This window comes from Trachemys scripta, chromosome 6 (assembly GCF_013100865.1).
Source record: "Trachemys scripta elegans isolate TJP31775 chromosome 6, CAS_Tse_1.0, whole genome shotgun sequence".
NCBI lineage: Eukaryota > Metazoa > Chordata > Testudines > Emydidae > Trachemys > Trachemys scripta.
The window spans coordinates 25,712,080-25,739,432 of NC_048303.1; the positions used below are offsets into that span (position 1 = coordinate 25,712,080).

General features: G+C 39.4%; 2 protein-coding genes across 3 annotated transcripts in view; both read right to left on the minus strand.

The window, feature by feature from the left end:
• TTC33 (tetratricopeptide repeat domain 33) overlaps positions 1-9,756 on the minus strand; it is a 98,028-nt gene extending 88,272 nt beyond the window's left edge. Inside the window, exon 1 of the mRNA XM_034773566.1 lies at positions 9,473-9,756. Within this exon, the coding sequence (XP_034629457.1) occupies positions 9,473-9,696 (224 nt within the window). The 5' untranslated portion in view covers positions 9,697-9,756. The remainder of the gene's footprint in view (positions 1-9,472) is intronic.
• Positions 9,757-19,617: 9,861 nt separating this feature from the next.
• PRKAA1 (protein kinase AMP-activated catalytic subunit alpha 1) overlaps positions 19,618-27,353 on the minus strand; it is a 37,525-nt gene continuing 29,789 nt past the window's right edge. For both annotated transcript variants that reach the window (XM_034773467.1, XM_034773468.1), the window contains 3 exons: positions 25,375-25,861; positions 25,093-25,219; positions 19,618-23,113 (listed from right to left, as the gene is read on the minus strand). In XM_034773467.1, the coding sequence (XP_034629358.1) occupies positions 22,869-23,113; positions 25,093-25,219; positions 25,375-25,861 (859 nt within the window). In that variant the 3' untranslated portion in view covers positions 19,618-22,868. The remainder of the gene's footprint in view (positions 23,114-25,092; positions 25,220-25,374; positions 25,862-27,353) is intronic.

A 27,353-nucleotide genomic window follows, 5' to 3' on the forward strand; every position in this document is an offset into this window, starting at 1 on the left:
ACTGAAGTCCATGATGCTTAGTGATATAGCTGAGTCAGGTATTGGGAGTACACACTGTGACGTTGTGCAGTCTATATGGTTTTATAAAAACTTGATAAGTCAATATAATGTAACTGAGATAGTTTTAGAGAAAATACGGTAATAAGTGAATGTAAGTAACTGGGATATGCCTCATGCAAAAGGTCTCTTGTAAGGTATCATTACAAAGCTTATAATCTACTGAGTGTGATCATCTGATTTGTATAAATGTACCACTCTTGTATCTAAAACTAGAAATATAAAATGTAACTCTGAGGGCCTATTGTAATTGTGTAAAGTGTGGACCATTAATGATGGTTTGGAATCTTGATGACTCCCATTGTCTGCAGATGGCTGTATTTACCTGTGAGTCTTCCTGTATGTGTGCGTGCTGGCAAGTGAGTAATGAAGTCTTGCAGTGACATGTGATCATGTCACCTGAACTGGAATCCATCTTTAACCTGGTGCTTTTCCAGTGAGGGGGGGGTGGAAACCCAGAGAGACAAAGAGTTCCCGCCTTATGCAAAAGATATATAAAGGGGGGAAGAGAAGAGAGAGGGAGAGAAGCCATCATGAAGAATCCCCTAGCTACCACCTGAGCTGCAACAAGAGCTGTACCAGGGGAAAGAATTGTGCCCAGGCCTGGAAGGTGTCCAGTCTGAGAAAAACTTACTGAAACATCTCTGAGGGTGAGATTATCTGTATTTAGTTTGATTAGGCATAGATTTGCGCATTTTATTTTATTTTTGCTTGGTGACTTACTTTGTTCTGTCTGTTACTACTTTGAACCACTTAAATCCTACTGTCTGTATTTAATAAAATCACTTTTTATTTAGTAATTCTCTCAGAGTATGTATTAATACCTGGGGGAGCAAACAGCTGTGCATATCTCTCTATCAGTGTTATAGAGGGCGAACAATTTATGAGTTTGCCCTGCATAAGCTTTATGCAGAGTAAAACGGATTTATCTGGGTTTAGACCCCATTGGGAGTTGGGCATCTGAGTGCTAAAGACAAGCACGCTGCTGCGAGCTGTTTTCAGGTAAACTTGCAGCTTTGGGACAAGTGATTCAGACCCTGGGTCTGTGTCTGGAGCCAGACGGGAGTGTCTGGCTCAGCAAGACAGGGTGCTGGAGTCCTGAGCTGGCAGGGAAAACAGGAGCAGGGGTAGTCTTTGCACATCTGGTAGCAGCTCCCAAGGGGGTTTCTGTGATCCAACCCGTCACAGTATAGTCAACACTGTCTTCAGCTAAGACTTCCTTCAAAACTGAAGTCCATGATGCTTAGTGATATAGCTGAGTCAGGTATTGGGAGTACACACATACAAAGAATTGATGATCTCACAGTGCATTAATAATGTGAGATAATGTTCCGCTGACCTGATCCATCCATTGGGAAGACCAACCCACAATCACTCCAGAACCCAAATCTGCTGCGTGAATTACAATTCACATATTCTGCCTCTTATGGGGGGAAACACGTGATGGAACATTTGCAGTGGAAGACACCTTTACACCAAGGACAGTTTTATTATGGAGTGGTTTAAAACAAGGCAACCATGCTAAATCACTAAAAAAATGTACAGACAAAACTCAAATATGCTGCCTTAAAATCATGCTGCCCGCATTGATATCACCAGATGTTCTTCCAAACAGCGATAAAGCTATTTAATTTTTCAATGCTTTTTTATGACCACTCACATAAAGCAGACTAACCAAAGATAATTACCATTGACATTTTCATTGCAATTTATTTGGACATCCCTGCTCCTTGTGGAAGAGTCAAGTACTAAATGGGCACTCTTAAAAATATAACATATGCACCCCAGATGATAACAAGAGACCACAACATTACACCAATCTTTTCCACTTACAAATAATAGTAATGAGTTCTTACTGTATTATCCATGCCTCGTTAGGAGAATTATGAGTATAATTTCCTCATAGCTCAGCAAAGAATGTTAACAGTGGAGAGCTTTTACTCATCATGAAGATGCTGGTTTAAAAAGAATAGGCAAATAAAAGAATGGCAGTTCAAGCAAAATCTAAGGATGTAAAATCAAACTAAACTTCTTAAAATGAGAACACCATGTTTCCCTATTCAACTTTCCCTATTCTGTTTAATATTTTAATGCAAGAAAACCTATGTTTGTGGAACAGTTAAAACAAAGTCAGGAAATGCAAAAAGTTCCCAAAGCAATAATAATTTGCACATACTGCACATCCTACATAATCTGTGGCATTCATTTGATAACATAAACTATTACATTATTCATTTAGCAAAGAAAATATTAATAGAAAACAGAACACATGTATAATATAGCCAAGTTAATATTGTGGTAGGAACCTTCACATTTGATTTTCTTGACTTTTTTAACTGTGCAACTTTAATGAGGCCTCCCAGCAGCAAAAGAGACAGAGAGGAGGCTAAGCAAGGGCTCCTTACTCTCTTGCCCCTCCAGAACCAGATCACCCACTGAGGATATAACCATTAACACACACATACCTATTCACCCCCTTTGGAGTGTGTATTAAAATCTAAGTGCTGTTTTTGTTTGGTTTTGTTTTTTTAAAACAGAAGTCTTTATTCTCCCTGAGGTAACTGTACCCAAGAATTACCTGGATAGCATTGTTTATCAAATCCATCTCTAAATGGCTTCCAAAGACATTATCTATCTGAATTTCAAAGTTCAAAGGCCATCACAATATTTACAGTTTACACAGTCATGTTTTAATATGTGGGATACTTTTGGCGGCCATGTAGTTACTTTAGTTCAAAATATTAAACAAATTGGGAAACATTTGTTGCAACATTGATTTTGTGCTTTATGCATCATATACTATAGTAATTTTATTCACATTGTGAAGCGTGGCTAGAAAAATCTTTTCTATAGACTGTGTCATTGTTGCTGAATATTTTTCTCACCTAACAAGAATTATTGACTATGCAACACAACTTATTGACTCCTCCTGTCCAGTATTTGTATATAAACCAGGGGTGTTTCCAAACCAGCTACCAGCATTTGCATGAAGGAGACATAGCGCGGAAACACCCACAAGTGTTGTTTGCCAACCCATGTCTTTATATTTAACGTAAAATTACAAAAATCTTTATTTGCTATTTTTTTTTCTGTAACAGAATATGAAACAACAAATGCAGACCTTTCAAGTTTTTTTTTTAAATTAAGACAAAAAGCCTCCTAAAACAATATACTTATACACAAGCTAAAATGATATTACAACTTTATGTAACTATATGATATACAAATATATAAACTAATAAGCAGAACTGCTTATTTATTAAGTATGGGATCAGATCTGCCAGGAGGAAAGCAGTGTCTGCAATCATAATGATCCCATCACGTCTCACAAATTAAGACGATATGGACAAAGTGTATCCAGCTGCTGCAGGCAGTAGTGACTGAGGCTGGTGACTGAGTAGGCACCACTCTTCCCTTTAAGTCAGTTCTGAAATACCTTGGTATGGTGAATATTTTCCATAGATGCTTTCTTTCTGATTAAATGATCAAACTGATGTCCTGACCACCAATATCCCATGGACATTTTTGTAAGAGTATGAGTGATACCAGCCTAGTGTCCTAGTCAAATTCTAAATTGACAATAACATTCTGCCAATCTACATTTATCTGCAGTTTTCACTAGATACAATATTGTTCATTTCTTGCCCTGGACTACTGTGTAATGTAATTAAACCTAATTAAACAGTTGCCATGTTTCATCCCAGAAATGGCTTTTAGATCTTCTGGGAAAACATTTCATTATTATATTCTCGTTATGCAAGGAACATCAAGTTCCCTGATTGAGAAATTAAGGAGCTTTCCACCCCATGATCTTTGTCCTGTCATTTTAACTACTTCTAAACATTGTAAATAAACAGGTGGTCAGGATGGAATATTATTATTTTCGTGCTCCCAAAAATTATTACTAAGCCAGTAATGATTGTACATTTAAACCAAAACACACACACTTAAATTGTTTGAATACAAGCATTATAAAATTTTATGGAGGAAGGAACAGTGTATGTGCATACAGATAAATAAATATGAGTATGCTGACTCAAGAGGAGACAAGTATCTTCACTTATTAAACCTTTCCCACTTTTCTAATAAACCTCTTTTATAGTACCTCATCCTGCCAAATACCACAGCAAACATACTTTTATCATAATTAAGGATGCGAGTCTGTCACGGAGGTCATGGAAGTTATGGATTCCGTGACCTCCATGATTTCTGTAGCGCCTTGTGTGACTGACCCCAGGGCCTCCCAAGCAGCTCAGGCAGCCGCACCTGCTGTTGCTGGGGCAGTTTCGGGCCACTTCGCCCTCTCCTCCCACAGAGCAGCAGCAGTCTGAGGCTGCCTCCCCCCACAAGCAGCAGCGGCCATCTTGGGACATGCCCCCAGCTCCCTCCCCCCACCCCACCCCGAGCACCAGCAGCGCCTCCGGGTTGCCCCCTGTCCCAGAGCACCTGCAGCACCCCCTTTGGCCCCCCTCCAAAGCACCCAAGATTTAGTCAGGGGTATATAGTACAAGTCATGGACAGGTCACAGGCCATGAATTTTTGTTTACTGCCCATGACTTTTACTAAAAATATCCTTGACTAAATCTTAGTCTTAATCATAATAATTTGTGATGGATATTCCTATCCTCCTCTACTGTTTGATATCTCACAACATCTAGGCAGAAAGTACCAAACCCACTTAATTTCTTAAGTAGTAATGCTAGATAATGGTACCAAACACATATTGCGGGGACTCTGGCGTATATCTAGAAAAGAAAAAACGAATTTCTCAAGTGAGGATTAAGTGAGATTTCCCAGTAGGTTGAGAAATGAGTACCGTATATACAAGTTCATTAGCCCGTTCATTTAAAGGCTGACCCCCGCAAAATGGATAGGTAAAAATAGCAAAAACTGTATCACCCTTTCATAAGCTGAACCTATATTTCAGGGGTTGGAAAACTTTGGCTCCCAGCCCGTCAGAGTAAGCCTCTAGCGGGCTGGGACATTTTGTTTACTTGGAGTGTCTGCAGGCATGGAGCCCCTCAGCTCCCTGTAGCCGCGATTCGCAGTTCCCATTGGCTGGGAACTGCGGGAAGCCCAGTGCCTGCAGACACTCCAGGTAAACAAAACTACAATGTATTAGATCAGGGATCAGCAACCTTTGGCACCTGCCACGTCTGCAGGTTCAGCCGATCACGACTCCCAATGGCCAATGGGGGCTTTGAGAAGTTGCACAGGCCGAGGTATGCATGGGCCGCCGCTTTCTGCCGCCCCCATTAGCTTGGAGCGGTGAACCGTGGCCAGTGGGAGCCGGCATTGGCCGAACCTGAGGAGCAGCAGGTAAACAAACCGGCCCGGCCCACCAGGGTGCTTACCCTGGCGGGCCGCAGGTTGCCGATCTCTGTATTAGATATTCAATTCAATGATTCCATAGAGTTTAAAATCATCAAATTTTGGTGTAGATCCGTTTATAAGCCAACCCCTGCTCTTTGATGTGTCACTTTTTTACCAAAAATATTCGGCTTATGAACGAGTATATGCGGTAATCAAAAAACACAATAACTAACAAATGGTAAACAGAGCAATTCCTAACAGTCCTGAACAACCAGTATGCTAACAAGATTAGCAATTACCTACTTCTACCCACAACACTGTTCCAGAGTAGCAGCCGTGTTAGTCTGTATCCGCAAAAAGAAGAACAGGAGTACTTGTGGCACCTTAGAGACTAACAAATTTATTAGAGCATAAGCTTTCGTGGACTACAGCCCACTTCTTCGGATGCATATAGAATGGCTATAACAACACTGTGGCATCTCTGGCTGAGTTTGCTGCCACAAGAAGAAAAATTTGAGAATGGGTACAATAAAACTATCAATTTGGCAACCTAAATTACATTAACATGTGAGAAACAGAGAAACCAAACTATTTATCTTCTTTGAACAAAAGTAAAAATATAGGACATTTGGCCAGCTTTTAGATTGTTCTGAATGAAAAAAAGTGTTCTTGAAATGCTTTATCACCATGCTTCACAGCATGTGCTGGGCTTTTAGAGAGAGGGTTGGTTTTTTTTTTTTATGAAGTACAAAATGGAATAAGGGGTACATGTTGGCAGAAATGTGAGGGTTTTACAAACTTTGAACTTTTTAAAAACATGAAATCTACATAACTACAATAAAAAATGCAAATTAGTAAGAACCTTTAAAAAATTAATAATTTTTCTGCCTGTACAAAATAAAATATTTGGCTGCCCTTTCCCCCCCAATTCTTCAAGATAAAGCAAGGCTTCTACAAAGGAATGTAAGTTAAAAAGGTCTCTAGCTCCATCTACTGGATAAGTTGCCATCACAACTCCTGTTGCAGAGTAGCAGGAAAGAGCCAAAACATATCGACAGCAATACTTACAAGTTAATTATCTTTTTATCTAAAATTCGAATTTTCCTCTAACTTTCTTTTACTATTAACTCTCCATATCATAAACTTCAAGGATCATGGATAGATAGAAACAAGACTTTAGTACTTATTCCAATCTGGATTTCTCCATTACACCTAATCTACTCACAAAGTTGCACTGGTTTCACAAAGGTTTAACCAGTGCAACTTTCTACATGAACACTCCTAAAACAGATTTAAACTAATATATCTCTTTCGCTTGTGCCATATAGACCTATAAGTGCCCACAGAGAAAGTTGCACTTGCTTAACTAACCTGATTTATTCCAATGTAAGTGTAACTTTTGAGGGTAAGAAAGCCTATACTGATATCTCATCTTGGATGATCTGCATTATTACAAGCATCACATGGTCAAAACTGATCTTTTTTTTATTTTCAAATCTTCTCCACTGCATCCCTTAGTGCTGATAACATAACCATCTTCTCTATTACCTCGAGGGTGCATCTTTGGCTCTCCCCCCGCCCCCTTCTTCCACCACATCTAAGCAGGTTTCAGAGTGGTAGCCGTGTAATCTGTATCAGCAAAAAGAACGAGTAAAATCCTCTAAGCAGTGACCAGACCTGACACTCTTACACAAGATTTCAAAGCTCTGTCCTTTCTTTCTTTCCTTCCTAATCCAAACTGCTCATTTGCACCTTATTCCACCTTGAATCCTGTAATCTCTCCTACTCTTCTGTCTTTCACCTATTTAGCTTTCACTCCTGGAGTCCATCAAAAATGCTGTTGCCAAAGATCATCTTCTTCACCTACTCCTTTAATCACAACACACACACACCCTTTGAATCCCTCCACTCCCTAACAAGTCAATTGCATTGTCAAGTCTTTAGATAATTCATTCCTAGCCTCTCTCGCTCTTGTCTCCTTCTGCTTTCCTCCTTCACCCCAACAATAACACCAGCCTCAATACCCCCCTTTCCTTCTTTCACTTCCAACTTTGTCTTCTTCCAGGCTTCCCCCATGCAAGAAATGCCATCCCAAAACTATGTGCTAAGCTGTGTCACTCCTAAAAACACCACTGCAACAATGCCTACAAGAAATTTTAATTTAATTTAAATTTGTTAGGCCTTCTGACCCTAGGGACTGGATTGCTTGTCATGTATATATTTACAACAAAATTATAATATACAATGCACAGATCTAAGCCATGGTTAAAATGAACCACTTTTGCATCAGAAAAAAAAAATCATTCCTTGAAGACGATTACCCCAGGTTTGCCTACTCACTTTCAGACCCTCACGAGTCAATACAATGCAGAAATGAAAAGACTGAGAGAGGACCATACTGAGGGTTTTCGATTCTGAACTACATGAAATATTTAGAATTTTTTTTTAAACCAGAGGACTGCCATATAGTTATAAGCCCTGTCAGCATCTTACTACCATAGTGTGTAACAGCCATAAAGGCCACAGACATTGATGGTGGAATTTATGTTAACAAAATATTTAGTTAGAAAAAAATTAAGTGAATTTAAAGCTTTTTACATGAATCTTAATGATATCCATGTCCTTCCCATGTATATACCAGAGATTCTTCGTTGTTTTTTAAAAGCTTTATTGCATTTTACATAATACACAAAAATAAGGTAAAAATATACAAAAGGATACCAAGATACATAATGAGCTAAGAATTCCTTCATTATGTCCAATATCCCAAAGCAAAATACAAGAAAGAAAGAAAAAGAAAGAAAGAATCTAGCTTATACCTAATATATATATATACACACACACACACACACACACAGGGTCGGTATCAAGTGAAATACTCAGCTACAGGAGTGCAGGTATTTAGGAATATTATGGTGATGAGTGTGGTATAAAACCCTATAGAATACAATAGAATAGAATGTTTTCATATTGTCAAGATTGAAAATACAATCTCTTTCAAATGTATAAATCAAAAAGGTGAAATAGATAAAGTGGTACTTCCAATGCTGAATGACTGCAAAGTGATTAACAATGCATCTTGGTATGTGGTATAATTTGTGCTTTCTGGTATAAGTATCTACATAAGCAGTAAATGTAACTACCTTAAAAAATATTGACAACATACTTAAAACTGGTTTTAGTTATTTTTGAGGAATGTCAATACTTTAGGCCTAAAAGAACAGAACTTAGTGACACAAAGGCTGTATATATAATTAGATTAACTTGTTTTATGAATAGGCTAAATATATTCTCTATCTTAAGGTTGTTTTTCTGGATGCAGTATGATAGTGACAGTGGAAATGTCTCTATCTCACCCCTCCAAAGTTATCAAAAGCTTGTTCTAGGTATCCTAGGCTAAGAAGGTAGTTCAGTTTTCATATTCAGTAAGCTTTTCATCTCTGAGACTACCCTACCATCAAAGATACCTAGTCATACACCATATGGTGTTGGTTTATGCGGTATGAACATATATCTAATAAAAAAAGGAAAGACTGTAAATTCACTTCATGTAGGCTACCAAAGTGTTGTCAATGGTAATGACTAGAACTGGCTGAAATTTTTCAGTTCATTAGTAAGCATGAAGAAAAAAGCAGTTGCAAGTCAAATTCATTGAATAGTTTTGGCCAAATAAAAAATGTGGAGGTGTGGGGGTGGGAACGTTTTGAAAAAGTCAAAAACTGTGTAAATTTTAAACATTTTTTTAATCAAACTGTGACAGTTCAAAAAGTTGTTTCAAAATGTCATTTTGAATCACTGTTCAAAATGCTTTATTTGACCTGAACAAAAAAATTTCAGTTTTTTATTGAGAAAAAATAACAAAATTCAATTTTGTTTCAAAATGAGCAAAAAAATGTTGGATTTTCTGGTTCGGCAGCTAAACTGAAAAAATGGTAATGACTGATTGATTCAGTACTGGACTGTATAAGTAGTTTAGTAGGATTTATCTTTTAAACATACGTGAATCCAGAAGCCTCTATTGGATACTTCCTACCAGTTAGAAACAAATAAAATGGTATTTAGTGTTAAGTTACCCTAATAAAGATTAAAATAATATTGGTACCTCCTATTTTCAGCCAAACGTGCACCTTCATCTTTCAGCTGTTTACTTTTCTCCATGCAGTCTTCCAACAGAATCTCCTTTCTTCTCTTAGTGGCATGGAGCCAGTCAACATCATCATCATTATCAACTAGACCTTTGTCATCAGCAGCTTCAGCTTCAAATTGTTGGGAAGTGGCCTTTGAAACCTTCTCCCCAATCTTCCTCTTCCACCCAAAGGAAGCCATTCTAAAAAACTAGATGAAAACATTTTTTAACAATTTGGTTTCTAAGAGTATAGAGAGAAAAAAACATCATACAGTAGATTAATTTGCTCATCTTGATACAGAGAAAGTAACATATCAAACTGCCATTCAATCACATGAATATTGAATTGGCCGGCAGTCTAGTAACTGCACAACACCAGTGTAATTTTGAAACTGTATGGGAAATATTTCTCTGTCTGGTTTATTAAAAAGAGAAGCAATTGTTTGAAGCAGCTGAAAGCGGTAGAATGCTGAAGTAGTCCTGGCAGACAGAGGGCACAAGAGGTGGTCAAACATGCATCATAAATTAAAAAAAACTGTGATAACTAGGATATGTATTGACTGTTTTGGAATGTGAATGGAATTTGGGATAGTGGTCTAAATCTATAAAGCCCTAAATATCTGGGGAACTGCTTACTTGGCAGCACTTTTCTCTCTGCATACTGCTACCACTCTATCAGCAAGGTGTTCTCTGTGAGGGGCCTTAATTTTTTGACCATTGGGGCAGGCTGAAGGTTTCTTCCCATTCAGCAAGGAACAGCAGCATGGGGGGGGGGGGGATGTTGGTGCAGTTGTGGGAGGAAGAACGTCCAAAAGATGATGGTTTAACATTTATTTTTGGCAAAGCCCACTAGAGCCAAGGAAACGCAGATGATTTGTTTATACTTTGCTATAAAGCTAAATCAACAGCACGTACAACAGCACAGCAGAGACCGGGGGCGGGGGAGAAAGCAAGGGATCGGAGATTGTATAACTTGCTGTTCAGTACGTTACGCGTCCCCTCGGTGCCTGATCTATTCCACACAAGGAGGAGCTGTCCTGACTCACAGCTACAGGCTCGGGAGATCCCTGGTTCAATCTCCGGGGCCTCCACCAGAGGCGGGGGCGCTTTACTTAAGATTGACCGACCCCAAACCAGCGGGTTAGTTTAGTTCACAGCAGCAGCCACAGGCACCACGAACAACCGCAGCGCGGGACGCAGCCCCGGAGCCCACCCGCTGGGGGAGCGGGCCCGAAGGGGGGAGCAGAGCGCGGCCAGGACTGGGGGCTCTGCGGAAGGAGGCCGTTACCTGGCCCCCCCCCTCTCCAGCTCCTGCTCTTCCGCCACCTCGAAACGCACAACCTTTGAACCCGCCCAGCCCGGAAGCGGAAGTTGTTCTTTCCGGCCTGTCCGCCGGTTCACCCAGCCGCGGAGAAAAGAGGGAGGGGCGGCTTGGCCCCGCCCACAGACTACAACTCCCAGCAGGCCGTGCGCCCGCTCTCTCCAGGTCTGGGGCATGAGGGGAACCGCCGCGCCCCGTCTCGCGCCGGAGAGAATTGGGAACGCCGCGGTAAGGTGCTGACAGGCTGGGAGCCGCCCTTCCTTAGGCAATGGCCTCGTGCAGGGTGGGGGCTCGTGGCCACCGACAGATCACGTGGCCTTTGCATGCTCCATTTCCCCTCACGTCCAGTCCCACTCACGCGGGAGCCAATCGCTGCCTTCAAGGGAGGCGCTTACCCTGGGCGGTAATTGCACTGTGAGAGCTAGGTTCAAAGCACCGAGCAGGCCACTGACCTAACAAGGTCCTGCCCCAGAAGATCCCACCTTCCCTTTGCCCCTCGCTTCTTCTGAACCACTGCCAAGCACCAGGCTTAATTTAATAATCATGCACCGCACCTGCATGGGGATCAGGGCGCAAACGGAAAACACAGGAACGCCCGAGCTGTTGTTTTCCAAAAAACTTGCCCCAAACAATTGCAAGCTGTGGAATAGCCTGGACAGGAACTACACGTTAGTCTTACCAAAGTACTGTCATTAGAATATTCGCTCTTTTTGCACAGTGCTTATTGATTTTCTCACAGTGTTAATTTTATTCAAGGACTAAGGGTGCTTCAGCTACCCAGTGACCCTCAGCACCATGCTTCCTATGTGCATGTCAAAGCTGCCCCCATTTACTTTAATGAAGGTTTGTGTAGGTCCCAGGCACTCTCTGCAGCTCAGGGTGGAGGATGAGAGCAAAAGTAATTACATTCAAGCTTCCCAATTTTCTCAGTAGATTTAACTGTAAACTGCTTTCCAGGAATTGCCAGAAGCTAGGAATGGGATAGATCACTTGCTGATTGCCTGTTCTGTTCATTCCTGCTGGGGCACCTGGCATTGGCCACTGTCAGAAAATAGGATACAGGGCTAGATAGTCTGACCCAGTGTGGCCATTCTTATGTTCTTAATTATGGTGGGAGTAGTAGGACTGACACCATTCAGTAATTCTCTTTCAACTGTTAGGCTTTATCAATTGACTTCCCTTTTTATGTTGCTGCATAAAGTAGGTACATTGAATTCAACAGCGCCTCAAATTGTAAATACTTCCTGCCTCAGGTATCCAATAGTCTTAGGACACGTCTACATTACAAAATTAAGTTGACTTAAATTATGGTAACATACAGCCAGCACAGTAATTGAATTGGTTTTATACACCCACTATATGCTTCGTGTCAGCAGTGTGCATCCTCACCAGGAGGGCTTGCACTGATTTAACTGCCAGTATGGGGTACTGGGGGACGGTTTCTGAAAGGCAGCAATAGTCAACATAAGCAATGCAGTGCATACATTGACACTGCATTGACCTAACTACATTGATTTAGTGCTAGACCTCTCAGAGGTGGAGTTAAGTTGGTGTAGTTAAGTTGGTGTAGTGGGCAACTTATGTTGGTGGAAGCTACATTTTAATACAGAAGCTTACGGAGTTAGGTTGACGTAAGCTGCCTTACATCAACTTAACTCCAGCATAGATCAGGCCTTAGTGTGTGATCCTACCACATATTTCAATTGCCTTGTCTTTGAAAATAGCTTCCAATTTTACTAGCACATATCCATATAGCAACAGTCCCTGGCCCCTCACCCCGCAAAGAGCTAGAAAAATAGTAACCAACTCAAACACTCCTAGAAACTAAAAGAAACATTCCTTCAGATACAGCCTAAATATTTCCAGAGAAGCACAGAAGCTGTGCAGCAGCTTTGGCAGAATATATGGCTTTAAAAAAAAAACATTTTGCAAATATAGGGAATTCATTTTTCTGCAATTGTAGATTTAGACATGTAGGAATGCATTGGTAAAAGTGCAGCAAGAAAATCACATATTTTGAGGGGGGTGAGGGGGGTTAGTCAGGATAAAACGTGTTGTGGCAACAGCTGTACTTGCCAAGGTAGATGTCCAGATAGCCCCTGAACTACTTGCAATGTACAATCGCCAATCAGTAAGAAGTATGTCCATTGGGAAACAGTAAGCTCTGTGTAAATAAAGCCACACCTCTGAGATTTGTCTTCACTCATTTGGTATAGAAAGTGGTTAAATCTAGAGCACAGAAATCAGAAATGGTTGAAAAATAGATAAAATTCCCTTTATTAATGGAAAAGTAGTTTATCTGATTTAGAATAAAGACCTTAATGTAAAGATTGGGTGTGGTTGGATTAGTTTCTAATTAGTTAAAAAAAAATAAAAGGTGAAGGATTTGAAAAGTTCAAACCACAGGGGTTAGGTGTAGGCCTACCTCTAGGAGTGTGGAATTAACTACAGCTTGATCCTGTAATTCATACTTCTGCAACTGGGTACCATAGATTTCTGACTACTTGTAAAATGTCTGGACGTTCCATGGCATGAAAAGGGAAATAAAATATTACATTTATATCTTCCAGTCTCTTGATAATGATAAACACCATTTAAATCAAGCATTACAACTTCTAGGTCAAGCGTCCTTAGCTGGACTGTTTCCTAGCAGTTCTGTTACTTATTGATACCAACCACAAGAGTGTCAATCTGGTAAAATATTAGTGTCCAACTCTAATGCTACAAGACCACTACTCTTTGAAAATTCCTCTTGATAAGGTTTGTTGATAGTTTGATATGGTCACTGTATAACTTTACAACTTTTTACAGAAAGATAGTCAGCTAATGTTACTCTTGATTATGTAGCCTTCTAAGAAATATGCTTCCTATTTTTCTTCTTTTGCAATGCATTTAATTATAAAGTGCTACTGTAGTTCATTACACATGGTTAAATGCCTCACTAAAATTGTCTCATCTACCTCTTGGCAGTGCCTGATGCAGAGATAATGAAAGTAGGTCCTTCTAAAGGTAGTTCTCCCCACTACAAAATCTTATGATTCTTGTTCAAACTGCAGTCTGTGACCCAGTGGTGGTTTGCCAAGCACTTCTGTATTGTCAGTGAAGCTGCTTCTGTCACAACAGTAAAGCATCTGTCACTGAATAAGTACTTGTAGCCCTATACAGGATTTTTGGGGGTTTCTAGAGATTGATTTAGCACAATACACTTGTGTGCCCTGTATTACTGCTTATGTCCTTCATCTTGTTTTTCTCCTTGGTGTAAATTCAACTGGAGGACTACATCAGAACAGAGTGAATATATGGGAAAGAACCAAATTGTAAAGTGACATCATGGAAAGATTAGAGCAATGGAAACTGTACACATGGATCAGAAATATTATACTAATCTAGTTACAAATAGAGGGGATGTACTAAACTATATATACACTTCAGAGATCAGGTTCCAGGGAAATGGCCCTGGAGGGGGCCTCAGTCTTAAGAAGTGGTCCACAGCACGTGAAAAGATCCAAGAGTGACTAACAATCTTTCAATTTCACTGTTAATTTTTTAGGGACTGTTGCTCAAGTTAAATCATGGTGTTCTAGCAGGATTCACATCCTCTTGACTCAGGTAGGCTACAGCTATTTTTGTGAAATCTTTCCAGTACCTCATCAGCTTTTTCTGCACCAATTGAAGTGACAAGTTTTCTACCTGACCAATTAACCCCGTCTAAGCCATCAGCCAATATGACATGACATTTCCCAGACCAAAAGAAGAGCTCTGTGTAAGCTCAAAAGCTTGTCCCTCTCACCAACAGAAGTTGGCCCAATAAAAGATATTACCTCACCCACTTGTCTCTCAATGATATGAGCAGTGAGTTAAAGTTCTGAAAGTTGTTATCCAGGAGACTACATGCTTGGCAGAAATATTTCACTCCAACAGCAGTCAGTATTCACGCTCAGCTGGTTCCTCCACAGTATAGTACAACAAAGCAACTACTCTGCTGGAATTAAGAACTCTCTTCTCCCTTCCCCAGCAGGGACCAGCACCAGCTGGACCAGCACATGGCCAGGACCATGAGAACCAGTGAAGTGGAGGCCTTTGGTCACTTTTTTTTTTGGTGGGAAAAGGGAAAGAAACATGAGAAATAGTCTAGAAAATGAGGTGATCATTGTGGTATTGGGTAGGATTAATGGTGCAAATTTAGGATCAAGAAAGTTGACCAAGAGGTTCCTTAGATACAGCTCCCTTAAAAAAAAAAAAAAAAAAAAAACCACAAACCATACATTTCCAAAAATCACCTGGTAGTTTTGTCTTTTTTTTTTTTTTTTTTTGCACTGCACAGAACTGGAGCTCAACCTCGTGGTCTAATCCTCCCCAAACCAGTTTTACCTGCTTTGGATTTATCTCAACTATGGCCCTGCATCCATTGCCTTTTTTGGAAAACAGCATTTCAGCTGTTATTGAGGGTCAAATTTGTAACTCCAGGCCAGCCTGAGCTAAACTGCTGCAGCACACTTCAGTCTCTGGTGCAATTCTGCCTGGAAATGCTCTAACTTTAGCAGTGTGGTATCTCAGGTTGTGTGTAGCCTAAGGTAACTGTAGTCATTGCATTTAAGCTGAACATTGCACCCATGAACTGTGAGTTTGAACCCTCCCTTGGCAGCCTTCAGAGAATCTGTTATGCAGATTTGTTCTCAGTCTGTATTGGGCAGGAGTTCCTTTTGCAAGTTTTGTTCTGAGAGCCAAGTTTCTAGTTTAAGGCCTGAAGTTTTAAAGTACTCTAAAATCCAGATGCCCTCTCTGATTTTATTTGAGTAGTAGTATTGAGGAAATTAGCATTAAAGAGGGAAGAATGAAAGATTCTCTTTTGAAATTAGGATAATGTAATCATGACTCATACACCTCATTAATTTCCAAAACAAATGAACTGAGTGTGATCAAGGGAAAGCAAGTTGCTGAGTCATTTTGTCAAGAGTTCCTGATATAAGCAGCTCACATTAAGGAGACTGTGTAACATTTTTGGTGCAGAATTAGGGAGTGAGGGGTTGGCACAGTGGTGCCATTTGCAGACTGTGCCCCACTTCCAACCTCACCTTCTTGGGCCGTGCTTCAGAACAGCTGCGTTGCAACCCTTAGTGCAAGAGAGCATCCACAGAGCTCTTGAAAACCCAGTTTGATGGATTAGTGCTTTGACAAAGAACTGGATTTCCAAAAAATGTAAGTGGTTTTATGACCCTGACAAATAATAGATCTGACACCTTTAATCTATAATAATATATGGAGATAACCTATCTCCTAGAACTGGAAGGGACCTTGAAAGGTCATTGAGTCGAGTCCAGCCCCCTGCCTTCACTAGTAGGATTAAGTGCTGATTTTGCCCCAGATCCCTAGGTGGCCCCCTCAAGGACTGAACTCATAACGTTGGGTTTAGCAGGCCAATGCTCAAACCACTGAGCTATCCCTCCCCCCATCTGAGGGAGCTCAATTACTGACAGGAGAATCAGAAGGGGAGGAAAGTTGTGCACTTTTCTCTCCAGTGACAGACTTCCAGGGGAAGGAAAGTATGCATGTGTGTCCTGGTCCTACACAAATATCACCAAATTCCTCAGAGAAGCGTAGGGGAGTGTAGGGAAGAAATGGAGGGGGTCACAGCTCTGCAGGGGAACTTCAGCTGTATCTCCCAAGACCATTACATGCACATCACTCCAGTTGTCCTCTCCTTCAAAACATGCCTCCATATCTGTCCCTGCATTCTTTGCTTAGATGGACCTGTAGGGCCCTCACCGACACCCACCCCTCTATGTGGAGGATGGCTGGGTTTGACAAGCAGAGAAATGGGAGAGGAGATGATTAGGAGCAGTGAAGGGACTGTCATTTAATTGGCCTGCTGTGGCCAGTTTTATCATTACCAAGGAACCAGAGGCAGTAGAGAGGGGAGAACTGGGCTGTAAAGCATGGGAATGCTGAGATTTTTTTTGCCCAGTGCTGCCTTGTACCTTCTAGAACGTACAGTTCAGCTACACTCAAACCTCTGAAAAACCAGGAAACAGTTAAAGTTTGTATTGCAAGGGTGGTGTGTACCTTAGCTCTGTTCTCGTCAAACAGTGCTCCAACATGCCAAAACACACTAGTGCGCTACCATCACAGGTGCTATAGAACACATGGGGTACAGACCACATGAGCACTAAAGAACAAAGTCCAAGCTCTCCTCTTTGTCAAGGAGAAACATTGGTTTAAGTCAGGTGGATCAAACAGGAGCTACGTACAACTAGCCTATAAAAATACTGAGCCAACTCCACACAAGCCACCCCAGACTTGCATTGGCACCCCCCTTTCATCCTTGCCCTAAGGAGCCCTTCAAGACATTGCCTGCTCTTACCCCTTCACTACACCCGAGTCCAGTCATGTATGCTACCATACTGCCAACAATCCCTATGATAAGAATTATACTTGTGCACTGATGGCCTACTCCATTCAGCACTGAAAGGAAGCACACTTGTTCCCTCAACGTACACATGCACCTCTCCTCATAACAGTGACAACTCTTCCAACAAATCCTTCCACCATTCAATACAGCTACACCTAATTTAAGTAATATTAAGTGAATTACCTTTAAACCCCTGGAGGACAATAGAAATCTGTAATATGTGCCAACATTTCAGTTTTTTAAAAAGGTCAGTTGTTACTATGACATAGAATCATAAAATATCAGGATTGGAAGGGATCTCAGGAGGTCATCTAGTCCACCCCCCTGCTCAAAGCAGGACCAATCCCCAGATTTTTTGCCCCAGATCCCTAAATGGTCCCCTCAAGGATTGAACTCGAAACCCTGGGTTTAGTAGGCCAATGCTCAAACCACTGAGCTATCCCTCCCCCAAAGCTCTGCATCGCTCCCACACTGGGAGTCGAACCCAGGCCGCCTAGATGAAAGCCAGGAATCCCGTATCAGAGGGGTAGCTGTGTTAGTCTGGATCTGTAAAAAAGCGACAGAGTGTCCTGTAACACCTTATAGACTAACAGACGTACTGGAGCATAAGCTTTCGTGGGTGAATGGTGACGAAGTGGGTATTCACCCACGAAATCTTATGCTCCAATAGGTCTGTTAGTCTATAAGGTACCACAGGACTCTGTCGCTTATGACATGAATAGTAAGTTTAAAAATACTCATTTATTTTGCAATTTTTTTAAAAACAAGTTATCCATTTTATACTAGAATTTAACAGTCAAGCTATTCCTGCTCCAGGATTGTGATCTATTCATTCCTGTGGAATACAGACATTTGATATGGTTCAGTGTCTCTAGCTGCATAATGTGTTTATTTCCCTCAGAGGGAGGGAAGACTAGATGATCACAATGGTCTCTTCTAGTCTTAAGTATTTATACTTAAGTGAATGCAGCTGGAATACATACAGGTAAGTGCTACGATTCAAATCTGAAAACACCACAAATAATGGTGTCTTCTGATAATCCTTCATACTTACTTATGCCACCACTCTTACTGATCCACTCCAGGTGGCCATTGTCAGTTCCAATGGATAGAATTCAGGTTGTGAGGCAGGGTTGAAAAAGGCCCCAATTTCAGAGACTAGATGCTCAGCCTGGTTACATAACCAGCCCTCTCCATTAAAGAATGCATTGCTATTTTAGTCTGTAAATAAAATAAATACTGAAGTAACAAAGGTATAATCATTTGTCTGTCAACATTAACCACTTCAATGCAGGTGCATTTGACAGAACCACCAAACATCAGCCTTTTTATTCTCCCATAGATGCAAAGACCAGAAGGGACCCATTATGATCTAGTCTGACCACCTATATAACACAGGCCATAGAACTTCCCCAAAATAATACTTAGTGTATATTTTAGAAAAGCATCCCATCTTGATTTAAAAATTGCTAGTGATGTCGACTTCTCCACAACCGTTGGTAAATTGTTCCAATGGTTAATTACTCTCACCATTAAAAATGTATGCCTTATTTCCAGTCTGAATTTGTCTATTTCCAACTTCCAGCCATTACATCATGTCATGCCACAGTAACCCGCAAGTTTTCAAAGAAAATATTTAAGCAAGTATTAACATTCATCTGTAAGCTACAAAGGTTTTCAATAGCATTTCAAGAGTTAGGACTTCTATTGTAGAGATTATGGATTCTAGGAGCCTTTTACAATAGCATTTGGCAAGCTCTGACTGACAGGATTCTTGGTATAACCCTCTTTGTCTGTGACTATTTAAAGAGGAAGTTCATACCGGTAGGGAATTGTATGGGGTAAATTCTTGCAGATATTGCTAAGATTCTCTAGATTTTATTGCCCATGACTATAAAACCGGAGCCAATATTCACAGACTCATTGAGGGGAGGGATAGCTCAGTGGTTTGAGCATTGGCCTGCTAAACCCAGGGTTGAGAATTCAATCCTTGAGGGGACCATTTAGGGATTTGGGGATTGGTCCTGCTTTGAGCAGGGGGTTGAACTAGATGACCTCCTGAGGTCCCTTCCAACCCTGATATTCTATGAGTGTTTAGACATTAGTGCTGAACATTCAGCACTAATCTTTCATCTGAAGTCAAGTTTTGTGGTGTAGATTTGTGTAGATTTGTGGGGTATAAAGCAGATTAAACTGCTGAGCTAGTGTAGTTAGTGGCAGCCATAAAGCATGGTTATTGATAAGTGTCTTGTAGAAGATAGTAGCATCAATAGTGAGCATGCTACGGAAATGAAAGATGGAATTCATTCAGTGGTCACAATTATTGCTGTTCCATTAGTTTAATCTATACTTTTGATAGTTTTCTGGATTTGAAATAAATGTAGCATCCACTTTAAATTAGTATACAAAATTTTATGTATGGATACCAAAAGACAAAGTAGCATGCACACAATTTTCAAACAAGAGATAGTTGAGTATTTTATATTGACTAACATACAATTTCACATCCTTGAAAGGTAAAAAGTCATACAGCTATAACAAGCATTTTTCATTCAGTATTGCCAAAAATTGCAATAGGAAGTAGGCACATCTTGTTTGTAAGAAAAAAAGTGTCCATTTCTTACAACATACAATGGTAATCAACTGACAGTAAATATTTTATTTCAATTTCAAGACATATATGGAAAATGGTCTCTGAAATATTGCACCACAAAGATGGACTTTTACCACCTTACCAGTGTAAGTTACATTACACGTGGACAAAGATTTATCCACATCTTATGAACAATTACAATAAAAAAAAGCAAGAATATTTGAGGGGCCTCTCCATGTATAGCAAGCTTTTGGGGGAGGGGGGAGGAGGGAGGAAGAATCTAAAAAGCAGTTTTCAGTATTCCCTTTGCAATTATTAAAGATGTAGTTGAGCAAGATCTCCCCAAACACAGCCCCACTATGTCTTGCAGTGAAATAATTTGTTTTGATAGCCTATTGCCAGATACTAATGCAACATTTTAAGAAAGTCAGCTTTATGTCTTCATTGCAAGAGCAATAAGAAGGTCTGATGAAGAAAGTAGTTTAAACTGTCAGAGGTAAAGTTATGAAACAGATGAATTAATCTGGAATCAAATAGGTTAAATAGTCTCAATTTTTCTGTCACTGCCCCGTATTTAAAAAAAATCAATTCAACAAGAAAGCCTTGGGCCATCAAAACTGACTTACCATACCAATAAAATTTACTTTATTTAAAACTATGCATTCTGCCAGAAATATATGTTAAACTTCATACACCAAGACAAAGTAAAAACATGGTCGCCTTAAAGCACAAAAGAGCTGGAAAAGTATTAAAAAATTTAAAGCTATATGCACTTTAACATTTTACATGTGTGTTCAGGATTACAAAGTATTTGCAAACTAGGAACAGCTACATATGCAAAAAAGACAGTTTAAGTGTTCCCAAATGAGGAAATACTGCATTAAAAACTGTGCATTTGTTATGCTATTTGTACAAGTGCAATATTTAACAATTTCAAAATAAAACAGCATAGCTAAAAGGGATCACAATAACTTATCGAATAATTGTATCAGAATTAATTCTGACAAGACTAACATTTTTAAAAGTAGAATTTGTGATTGGTCCCCCATGCTAACATCTAAATTACATCAGCAGTATAAACCCAAAGCATCATCTTTAAACAAAAATACAGCCTTCTGTTTTGAAATACAGTAGTGTAATCGTGCTTTATAAGGACCATGTGTGACACTTCTCTGAAGACAGGGGGACAAGAGTTGAAGTTGAAACTTGTACCCAGTTACTGGATAGACCATGCAACTTCCAAATTCATAGTGCTAAAACACAGCAAATCCTGGGGCTTAAGCAGCTGCAGGTTTCTTCAAACTCAGTGCATATTAGAAACACTTATGGATGAACTTCTTAAATCAGATAACCCAGATTATTGTACTACTCTATGCAAGGATAAACTATTCTTACTACATCTGTATTTAGCAGTTCACTGCGAGTGAATCCTGGACAAATTGAACTCACTAGCAAAACTCCTATTAACTTCAGTGTAGTCAAGATTTCACTCTATATGTTTGGGTGCTCTCAATTATAAAATGGTATTGTAAAGAAAAACGGGGGTGGGGGGGTAAGACACCTAGCGGACTGCATTTTGAAGTTAACATACAACTCAACTGGAAGATTAAACATATTTTCTGGCATACACAAATTGCTTTAAATTTGTATTTATAACTAAAGGAGCAAAAGTATGTCCAACTACAAATAAAGAAACATTTAAGATGTTTTCATTATGTGCATATGCTATGATTTCTCTATTAATTTAAAAAAAAATCATATCAAATTTCTCTTTCTGAAAAACTGAAACAGGCCTGACAAATTTAGAAGCCTTAAACTATTCATGCCAATTATGTCAACATTTGTGATCAAGTGTTAAAAGTTCATTGGAATACTAACACTCAAATTTATGTGCTTTTACAAGCATTGATCAGTTGTATATTTCAGTTTAAATATGACTGATCAATTGCACTGTTAACTTTAGAATCATTTAATTAAAAACAACAAGATGTGCTATAAAAATGATTTGGGCGTCCTAATCTAGATAAATAGCTCCAACTGCAAAATGAGTTCTATACAGTCCTATAGCTGGCCCAGCATGTGATATAAAGAACACTGATCATTTAAGAATAAACTCAGTGCAAGATTCTGGAAAAGCACACACACAGGGCTAAGGAACAGAATCCTCAGCCTGTAGCAGCATGCCAGGAGCTGCTCCACTGCTATTACTCTAAGATGGGCTAGTGAATCTGTACAGTTCATGAACCCACTGAAAGCCTTTCCTCTTGTGGAATACTGTTCCATGGTGCAGAGGAGACTGAAAAATCTCCTTTCCATGAGCCTTCTCAAACCTTGTGGTATGGGACCACAATTGTTTCACTGACCGTAATATAGCTCACAGGATTTCATCTTCAGTGCTCACTTAGTATTCAAATGTGTAAGAAATGCTGACAGTTTGAACTCTCCACATATACACAATCAAAATCTATCAAAGTTATTAAAAAAGTAGTAAGTTATGATTTGCTTTAAAATATTCACCCAAACGAGCTTGACTATTTACTGCCAATTATAAGTGGGATGAACACCACAGCAGCTTGAACATGTTCCTGCTGTTAGACAACTGAATAGTATACTGAAATTGGGACACAATTGCAGATTGTGCCCAACAAGTCGCTTTCATAGGCCACTGGGCTAGCAGGTGACCATTTACCTACACTGCAACAAAATTATTGCCAGCATAAAGACAAATAAAACAGTCCTTATGGTTAACAGTAATGTTCTATGAAGCCTAATGTGCACTCGGTGTAAAATGTTAAGAACTGCCCAAAGGGCCTGTAATTTATGGTACCTGTATTATACTATTGAATAGTGGACAATGTAATCATAACTCACTTCAGCTTCAGTGTAGTAGAGGTCTAACTGCTCTTAATCACGTTTCAGTCCTGTGCAAACTGCATTATGTGGCTAATCTTCAGCGCCTTAGTTAATTGTAACTTGATTATAATAGGAAGCATTTGACTATGATTTAGGCATGCTTATTGCTATAAAAGAAATAAGCCAATCTTTAAAATTATTGTGCAAGTATTTTAATAAGATTTGCACACATCTCAAAAAATTCTATGGTGTGACTCCCTGGTCTTGGCGTTAAGTCAGCTGAAGAAGAGTCAAGTGAAGACGTCACTGATGAGGTAAGGGACACATCTGCAGATTTTCCTTGTGCATCACCGTCAGACTCCTTCTGACAAGATCTATAGCTGCTCACAGAACCTGATCTCTGTGGTGTGGTAGTCCCAGATTTTGCTTCAATAATTTCATCTAGAGGGGGAGGGGAAAAAAAAAAAAAAAAAAAAAAAGATGAAACACTTTACAATGGCAAATGAAACAGTCACTAAACTGAGAATTTGAGGTTCTCTCTCCCCTGCCCCCAATTAATACCAAGTCTTTGAAAGGTAATCTTGTTTTCTACTTTTATTTACACAGTATTTGCATGTGTGTTACAAATCAAAATATGTACAGCAGATGCAGCAAACCCCTGTATTTTTTCACAGGGTTAACAGGTGTTTGACATTCAAGTTAGTCTGAAAGACATTTATGCACAGATTATCAAATTAGCTGAAGAAACAACGGCAGTAGCCCTCTAGTACATTCTTCAACTATCATCTGCTCAAATTAGTTTACAAAGTATGTTTGCATGGAGTTATGGTCTATCTAAACCATGAACTTCTACAATTTTTAAAAATAAGTTTAAATATTTAAATTTTCACACCATTGAACTTGTCCCTCACTTTGCAGCTTTTGACAGACCAGTTTATGAAGTTGAGATTGGAATTCCATAGTAAATATTGTAAATAACCATTTACTCTTGGATCTGACACACCCACCCCAAAACCCAATTTTTTATTAACAATTCTGTCAGATTTTCATCTGCAGTCTTGTGTCACTGGATTTTTGGAGGGGGGGGAAGGGGGATGGAACTGAAGCAATTGGAAGAGTAACTGTATATTACTTTTGGAATGTCAGACTACTTTGTCTACAAGCCACAGATCAATTTTACTAGTACATAAAAGAGTCAATTTGCATAGGTGTATAAGGGATCATTAGGGTATCTGTAGATTAGAAATGCAGCTTTTTTGTGAAGCAAATCCCCAAACCAAAGTTTTTCTGAGAGTTACAACTATAACAGTATGTGTGTTTCAACTAATATTTTACAGCGAGACCACTGTGTATTAGTTCACAAAGCCAAGGTATCAAAGTATGGCAGGGTTACTGTACTTGCAGGTCAACACCACCCTTTGACAAAGTCTACCTTCAAAGTTTTGCAGAACCTCTCTTCTGAGCCCTCCTTATATACCCAGTCACTCTACAGCATAAGCCACCTTTACACAACATATATTCTTCTATGCATCTTGTATGAACCTTATATCCTGCTGTACCATCCTATACACAAGTGCAGTTCAAGCTGAACTACGTATCAGTCGCTCAGCCAGACAGCCTCCTCCAGTTCAAACTTTTCAGTCTGCTGCACCATCTTCCCTCTACCTCTCAGCAGTCCTATGATCCTGAATAATATTCGAGTTTTGCTTTCTATGTGGTCCCCAAATACCCATCATTATAACTAATGTAGCCATATGGAACAAATTCAGAAACGGACCACTTTACCCCTATCCTACCTTAACTCCCAAACATAGAACTAGATATTTACCACAAACACATTCACTCTACACATACAAGCTGCACATGAGTGTCTCGTTCTACATGCGCCTGCCTAGTTTAAGACCTTATCTATTGTAAACAGATTCACTGCACATACTATGTGTCTATTGTTAACTATTTCAGAAGTTTTAGTAACAGCAGACAGAGATGCATCATACATCTGATACATGATGTGGCAGAGTATGGGACAACTTTGCATTCTTAGTTTTGTCAGGCTATCTTCGCTAAGAAGCAATGTGTTAACCTGAAGTAAAATCCTAGTGGAGACAACGCGGTCTGTAGTTAACAGATCCAGGTAAAGACTAGTCAGCCCCATTGTCTTGATCTTGACCTGCCAACTCATGTGAAAACTACAACAGCCTTGTCTTTGCCAAGATTTTACCTCAAACTTAGGTAACAAATTAAGCCCACCCACACTGTTTTTTCCTCAGTGAAGACAAAGCCCCCGGTCCTTATGGCCCTCCAAACCACATTTCTAATGGATATTTAAGTGTGAAAGTCCAAATTACACCACTACAGTTTCTTCAATTGTTTATAATTACATTATTCCAATAGTTATTTATTTATTCTCCTTCACATACCATCAATGCTACGGAAATCCAGTAAGTACGTCCTACTATCCACCTGGTATAACTGTAAACTCATTTTAGAATAAATACTAGTCACTGGATTCTTCCTTCGAACACGCAAGTAGTATGGATTTACAACCTGGTAAAGGATACAGATGAAATAGTTAATTTCTATTATAATTTTTAAAGAGTGAGTGACAAATGTATACAAAAACAAACTCCCTAAAGTAAGGTATCAATTTAGTGTTTTAAGCAAAACATAACCATATGTCAGAAAGCCTTTTGTGCCCTCACCTTCCATTCGTAATCCAATTGTTTGATTGCTCTACAAACTTCTGCCATGATGTCATTTGGTCGACTCTGACTCCGAATTCCTAAATGCCACTTAGCTCTTCTTACACCTTGGTGTTTTGACTTTTGCGGGTTGAGCTCATCAAGTGTGTGGCGTGGCCGCGGTGCTTCAGCTACTAAAAATGGCACTCTTTCAGGATGAGGGCGAGACAAATTGTGATCATCAAGAAAAGAATCTGGTGGGCTTGTTGCCAAATAGAAGTCTTTGGCCTCATTCATTATTCTTCTGTTATCTATAATGAGGTGATAGGCAACTGCTAAGGGGTCTTGATGATTTCGGTTATATAAACAGCTTAGCACCTCCTCTTCTGTGCATTCAAACTTCTCACATACTTCTCTTAAGGCTTCATCATCAATCATGTTTGAGCTATATGATGGGTCTTCAGGAAAGAGATACTTGGGAAGGTCCTGCTTGAACCACTCATGTTCCCTGGATATACAAATAAGTAGTATTGAATTCAGCCACACAGATTTTATGTAAACTTTTAAGGAAAACCAAATAATTAAAAACAAACTTTCATTAATTATTAGTTTTAGTAAAGCATTTTAGTGTTCCTAAAAAGGAAAAATTGTTGATGTCAGGATAACTCATTATGTACCATTACTAGTAAACCTGAAAGCTCTATTTTGTTTTAGGTCAGGTCAAGACCAGAAAAAGAGGTGTGTTTTTAAAAGTGTTAGTACACACCAGTACGTTTTACTTGACGTAGGAGGCAGAGGTTCATACACTAGGAACACTGAACTACAATTTGCTTTGTCTACACTAGGATTTTACATTGTATAGGCCACCTTTTTCACCTAGCATAGACATGGCCTTAATATTTCAACTCTATATTATTCTACTTGAACCAAACTCCTTATTTTTGGAATTTTCAGCCTGATTCTAACAATGTCTACTGGTTGCTGGTTATCATACATTAGGTGTCCCCTTCTCCTCCCAACTATACCTGAACCAATAATTGATTTTTCGATCCATAGGCTTAACCCCTCAAAAAGGTTTATTTGACCTGAAACAAAAAATTTTGGGTTTTTTGTTTTTTCAGTTTTAAAAAAAGTCCAGCTAAATTCTGAAATAGTCAAAATGTTTTGCTTTGAAATGGTTAAAAAACCACTGATTTTCAAAAAATGTTTTTCTGCCAAAAGCATTTGTTGAATTTGACCCAAATTTACGAATAGTTCTGGTGCCTTCAAAAATGCATTTTTTGGCAAATTTACTATTAGTCGAAAAAATTCAGTCTGCTCCAATCCCAACAGCCACATAATACTTGTGCATAAGAAAAGGTCCCTAGTCTTGTTATATAGAATAACCTCCTTGATAGGTATTAGGACAGGGATTTGTATATATAACGAAACTGGAATTTTGACATTTTGTTAGTCATTGTTCATTCTAATCTGTATTCAAGAGTCACCTTCCCTCACTGCCTCTAAAGTTAGCACATTGAGCTACCAAGGAAAGGGTAAGAAAAGTGTCAGGTTGCAATCCTTTGGTACTGTCTGGTATTAACCAGCATCCAAGAACAAAGATTAACCGTTTACATTTCAAAACACAGTAAAAGTTAAAATACAGTAGAAACCTTATTTTTCAAAGTTCTCTGATCCATCGGGAAATACAATAAAGAACAGATTTGTCACTTCAGTGTATTGAACTAGTTACATAACTGTCCAGTGATATGTCATGAAACAAGAATTTTACAGTGACAATTTGTAGTCAAGTTTATGAAAATCTTCATCTAAAAATATGAAAATATAACAGGGCATTTAATCAAGGAAACAAATAGATTTATTTTGCAATTTGTCCTGTACAAGGAGTGGAAGCATGGTCTTCTGGTTAAAGCACTTGCTTAGGCATCAGATCTAACCCTACCCTACCCTGCCACAGTCTTCCCCAGACACCTTCATCACATCACTTAGCTTCTCTGTAT